Here is a 6,000-nt window from a genome sequence, read left to right as displayed (position 1 = left end):
GGCCCCCACTGGCCGCGGTTCGCTGTCCTGGGCCAATGGGGGCGGCAGGAAGCGGCGTGGGTGAGGGATGTGCTGGCCGCGGCTTCCCACAGCCCCCATTGGCCCGGAACGGCGAACCGCAGCCAGTGGGGGCCGCGATCGGCCGAACCTGCCGCGTCAGCAGGTAAATAAAACTGGCCCGGCCCGCTAGGGTGCTTACCCTGACGAGCCGCCTGCCAAACGTTGCCGACCCCTGTTCTAGCCCCTAAGCAGAATGTTCTTCACATTACAATCCACCATGTGAATTCAGTAAGGTTGTCAGACTTAGTTCAGCAGAGACCAAAACAGTCACTCCTTCAGTTTACAGTTCAAAACTGCAGGATATTTAGAAAGCTGCCCTGTGCTGTTGATCATTTGCTATTGAATCAGTGATAATTTCTATCCTCATGTTTAGAAACAATACAAAGTATTTATAAGTACCTCTCCTGGTCAGAAGCAGAGTCCACTGGCTCTCAATCTGGTGCTTGGCTGCTGATCTGAGAACTGTTCAGCATGTGCTGCCTTTCCATTGGGAGAGAGGCTCTGGCCCCAAACTACTGCAAAATAGGAAGCTGTGAGTGGCCTGTTCTCCTAGAGGATGCAGACTGCAGCATTCACCCATTTGGCAGGCAGCACAAGGACACTCAACTGCAATAGATGACCAGCGTCTAAAAATGTTGCGGGGAGGGAAGGGAACAATAACTAGTTGTATCTCTAGATTCAGAGGCAACTTTGGAGCTTCCTGAAGGAGAAAAGACAGCAGCACAATTGTACGAAGACTGGTCTGTGTTAAGTTTTGTGTGATTGTGTTTTTATTTTTTGCTTCGATGGGTGTAAGTAATCCAGCCCTACTTGACTTAGGGCTTGTCTGCACTGCCCAACAAGTTGGACTATGGGGTGCGAATAGCAGTGTGGGCCAAAGTGCTGCGTTGTTACTTCCTCGTGTGGATGCTGCAGGCATGATCTAAGATTCCTAGTTCGTGTTAACATAGTTCTCTTCAAACAGGACTTATAATTTATGCCCGCAGTATCCTCCCGGGGGTGTTATAGTGCAGCATTAGAGGGCGTACAGCTATTCACACCCACCATAGTCTATACAGTGGCACACGGCGCACTGTAGCATACTGTCGATATAGCCTTAAGCTACATCTACACTGCATACTTTTTTGGCAGCATCTGGGGTACATCCCACATAACTCCCCTAGCACAGGTATAAATAAATAGCATTAAAGCTGGCAAAGCATGGCATAGGCAAGTAAAGACATGTCTGAAGGGTGTGGGTATGTATGCGAATATGTACCCTATATGCTCTCTACCCGCCAACCTCATGCCTCCTTGTCTACACTGCTAAAAAAGAGCAGTGTCCCACTTCTGGTGCCTTCCCTGCCGCAGGAATAGATTCCCCCAGCAAGGGAAGGCTCTGGCGGCAGAGGTAGTGGAGAAAAGCTTGGGTAGCTTCCTACTGCAGAATGGGAAAGGCTCTGGCAGGGGGGAAAGGTTCCACCAGCTCCCCGCTGCAGGAGCATTCCCCTTGCACGCGGAAAGGCCATCTGGCAAGGGCTCACCCGTCCCCACTGCCTCTCCCCACCAAAACCTTTCATTGACGTGTGTAGCTACACCCCCACAGTGTGGATGCAGCCTGTGTAGCTACATATACATGACATGCCGCCACTGGTAATGTGTAGTGTAGGTGTAGCCAACAGCTTCTGTCAAAATTAAAGTAATGTACAGTGTACGTTAGCTCGCTGTAGAACACATGGAATATTCAGGAGGCCAGATGAAGCCTAAGAATCAAATATTCTTTCAGGGATTTTTGTGTCAGATTAAAGACACACGGGCTTCAGGGGCCTTGTTGGTTTGCAGTACTTGCTTCATTTTGCAACTTGCACAACTCTTTCCAAAGAGAGGAAGTGTATTGTTTTGGGAAATGGGATGCAGCACATCAGTGTGTGAAACTTTCAAGCCAAGCAGCAAAGTGTGTTTTTGTGAAACCAAAAGCAAGTTGTCATTATGGAGGTGCCAGTAGCAAGTTTATAGTTAAAGTTGTGTTGAGTTTTGCACATAAAGCAGAGATTCAACTTCTTGATTATGTCACATATTTTCACTTCCATATATTCTGTGTAAAACTGTTGCTGTCTGAATTTTTACTAGGATCATTTGGCTGTTTTTTGTGGCTTTCCTCCATCATTTTGTTCCTCTTCTGTTAATGGAGCCCTTTGGTTTGTGCACAGAAGGAATACTAGATTCATATTTCAGTTGGGGATGATTGCCACGCATGTATTCCAGCCTGCGTTATATCAGAGGACACCAGCCAGTTCCCATGTCTCACAAATTAAACCAGTTCCTGATTGTGATGATGATAGTCTACTGACTCCCTTTTAAAATGACTAATATTCAACAGCAATGGTCCAGAGTTCTGTTGTTCATATAGCACTCCTTGCTTCACATTCCACTACTTTTCTGCACTAATGGCCAGTATTTACTGTGGTAGTTCTTAAGAGAGTAGACTTTTTAAAAAAACATCTACAGAGCTTTGGCCTATTGTAAGCCAATGTGCCTGTGAACTATTCAGATTATTTTTCCAGCTGACTGCTCCAAACATATTGGAAAAAATTAACTTTTTCTAAAAAAAAAAAAAATTGGAGACATTATAGATGTTTCTAAAGGTCAGTTTTTGAATAATTCTGGCCTTTTTTTCCCTTTCATTTCTTTTTTTAATGTAAAATACCAGCTAGGGCAAAGCAGAAATTTTCCCTTCTGTAATTATTAATGGTTTTGTAATTGGGGGGTGAGGGGAGCTGAAGAATCTCCCTGCATGGCTGAAACTTGTTGCTGGTCTAGAATTTCCATATAAAAGCATCCAGTGACGTTTGCACCAGTTAAAGTGAATTAATAACTGCTGCCTGGCCAGCTCCCAGCTCCTATCTTGTCCTAAGTGCTTGGGTTTTTATTGTAGAGATCAGCTGAGGAAGTGACATTTGAGTCTGGATTTGGTTTAGGCTAGGGTTTGAAATACAGGTTCAAGGCCAAATCAGGGCTTGAGTTTGAATTTGACGGCACTGAAATCTCTCAAGCTGTTCTGACAGGATGTCCGTTCCAGGACAGCAGAAATCTTATGCTTATTATTATCTTATTAGAAATCTAATCATTTGAGAATTCGTGAGACTTTTCTGCCATCATATGTGGTGGGAAAATCACAGTATTATCTGTTTTTGAGAGATTTTTAGCTCCATCAGAGCTAGGCCCAGAATCAGAATTGGAGGGGCAGGTTTGACTCAAGGGAATCCAATCCTACCCCACCTTCAGAAATGCCAAGGGAATCAGATTTAGAGATTCTTGCCTCTCATAAAAGGTTTTTGTTATTGTAATTTCTAAGCGCTTCATTTGTGAGATGTGTACAGGGTTGGAGGGGCCAGGGGGATTACCTAAAGTGGGGTGGGGCTATTAGTACTTTTAACTCAAATAATTGGACTATAATATTTCTAGCTTTTTACTTACTTGGGTCTCTCCTGCTTTGTCAGTCATGGAGACATGCTAGCCACTAAGGCAGAAGTGGGCAAACTACGGGCTGGACCGTCCTTCCCCGCCCTGAGCTCCTGGCCGGGGAGGCTAGCCCCCTGGCCCCGCCCATGCTGTCTCCCCTCCCCTGCAGCCATGCCACCGCACGGGCAGTGCTCTGGGCGGCGGGGCTGCGAGCTCCTGCAGGGCAGCGTGGCATGCTCCGGCCGAGCGGCGCGGCTGCCAGACATGCTGCTCTGAGCGGCATGGTAAGGGGGCCAGGGCGGGGGGGTTGGGTAAGGGGCAGAGGGTCTCGGGGGGCAGTCAGAGGACAGGGAGCGAGGAGGTTGGATGGGGCCGAGGTTCGGGGTGGGGCGGTCAGGGGATGGGAAACGGGGGGGTTGGATAAGCGTGGGCGTCCCGGGGGGCCTGTCAGGGGGCGGGGGTGTGGATGGAGTTGGGTCAGTCAGGGGACAGGGAGCAGGGGGGGTTAGATGGGTCGGGGGTTCTGAGGGGGGCAGGCAGGGGACGGGCGGGGACCAGGCTGTTTGGGGAGGCATAGCCTTCCCTACTCGGCCCTCCATACAGTTTTGCAACCCCGATGTGGCCCTGGGGCCAAAAAGTTTGCCCACCGCTGCACTAAGGTGATGGCAACTCATTGTAAAAGCATTTTCTCACTAGACAGTATATAAAACAGAAGTGGCACTAGCCTTGTAAGAGACTTCCCAACCTCCTAACTAGAGTATGTGCAGGAAACCTTACGTGTGTTCAACCTCAGACGAGTTCTGACTTTGCATGTCCTGGTAGCCTAGCGGGATTGCTGTGATGGCAATGCTTACAGCCTGGGTCAGGCCAGGGCAAGTCTCAACTCCCCCAGGGGCATCACTTCACTCAATTCAAGAGCATCACTGAGCAGCAAGATTAGGGATTCTTGACCAGTTCTCCTGTGGCTGTGAGGATCATAGGATATGTTACTACAACCATGAGCAAGGAAAATGGGGTGTTGTATCAAACAGGAAGGAAAGGGTTTCTGAGGCAAGAAAAAGACAGAAAGTTCTCTAGGTCCGTTGCATTTTTTCCCTTGATCCGAGCTATGATAGTCTTAATGTTTTTATACAGCATGGCAGGTTTTTGTCTTTCTCTTTCATTTGTACAGGAAATTGTGGCAAGTTAACAAAAGAGCATAAACCCTAACGCCCATTACCGCTCTCAGAGATGCATTCAACATTCATGCACATCCTTTCATTTAGCAGACACATATCTCTGAATTTAATGATGATTTGCGGATTTTTGTTTGTTCGTTCAGGGAGTTTGCTATTTCTGGCTTTATTAGAAGCCTTTTAAATATATTTTGCAAACTAAATATTTAAAATGGATTTCCCTGAATAGACAAAAGTGACCAGGTATATTTGCTGGATCTAGTTATATTGAATTTCATATGAATGTTTTTAGGCTGGGGATTTTCAAGGAGTTAGTAACCAAAATCCCATTATAAATCAGTGTGTGATGGACCTGTAACTCCCTGTGCCCCCTTTTATAGAGCCCAGCCTTAATGGACAGCTTATCTCCAGGATGATTAGGACAAAATCTGATGCACTGAGTGATTGGCTGACTCAGGGCATTAGGACTGGGATGTGGAGCTTTTTCACCTCCAGGTCGCTGGGTCATGTGCAAGCCAGGTTGATATTAAGTAGTGAGTTGAGAGTTGTTACCCTTGGAACGTATCAGTGGCCTATATGAAATAAACTGATGAGTTCAGTCTAGGTGGACAAGAGTCTAAATCTCAAACCCAGTATCCCGACTCTCATTCCTGTTACCTTCTTTGGCGTCTCTGCAGAGTGATGGAAGATATAAATATAAAGGAGTGATCCTTTTTCACATTGTGCAATATTTTTTTCCCTGTTCCTTTCCTGCATCTGGTTTCCTGTCATTCTTGCTCTAATTAAGAAGATATTTGTGTTTAAGGAGAATCTTTTGCTGTTATAATCAACCCCTACTTCTGCCTGCCTGTAAAGTTATAAATCTTCAATCATGTCCCTAGTTGTTCAGTGGCTCCTATTCACCCCCTTATTTTTCATCTAAAGAATAACAAGCATCTTTGTGTATTTTGAGGCATAGTATGCCATTGATTTTTAAGCAGAACTCCCAATCAATTGAAATCTGTGGGGAAATCTTGTTAATAATCATTATATGGCCTAATTATCATGGAAGGCAGCACATTTGGCAATATCTAGAGCTGCTCTTCTAGTTTGAGTGGAAGTGAAAATCCCTAATTACCCCACGGTCTCGCATAGAAATGTAAGAGGAAATCAAAAGGCAAACTTCTTCTGACCTGACTTTTTGTGTGTGTGTTTTCTCACTTTACAGACTGCAATGCAATTGTTCACAAAGGCTGTAAGGAGAGTCTCGCATCCTGTGCAAAAGTCAAAATGAAGGTGAGAGGTTTCATGTCGTCTGCTGAACATGACATTTATTTTGAAGTGT

The 6,000-nt window shown here is 46.0% G+C and overlaps 1 protein-coding gene across 1 annotated transcript in view; it reads left to right on the top strand.

The window, feature by feature from the left end:
- AKAP13 (A-kinase anchoring protein 13) overlaps nt 1–6,000 on the top strand; it is a 108,346-nt gene that overhangs the window by 68,135 nt on the left and 34,211 nt on the right. Inside the window, exon 9 of the mRNA XM_026648462.2 lies at nt 5,884–5,951. Coding sequence (XP_026504247.1) covers nt 5,884–5,951 — 68 coding nt within the window. The remainder of the gene's footprint in view (nt 1–5,883; nt 5,952–6,000) is intronic.

Source organism: Terrapene carolina, unplaced genomic scaffold (genome assembly GCF_002925995.2).
Source record: "Terrapene carolina triunguis isolate 2854851 unplaced genomic scaffold, T_m_triunguis-2.0 Scaffold67, whole genome shotgun sequence".
NCBI lineage: Eukaryota > Metazoa > Chordata > Testudines > Emydidae > Terrapene > Terrapene triunguis.
This window is presented reverse-complemented; position numbering and strand designations above follow the sequence as displayed.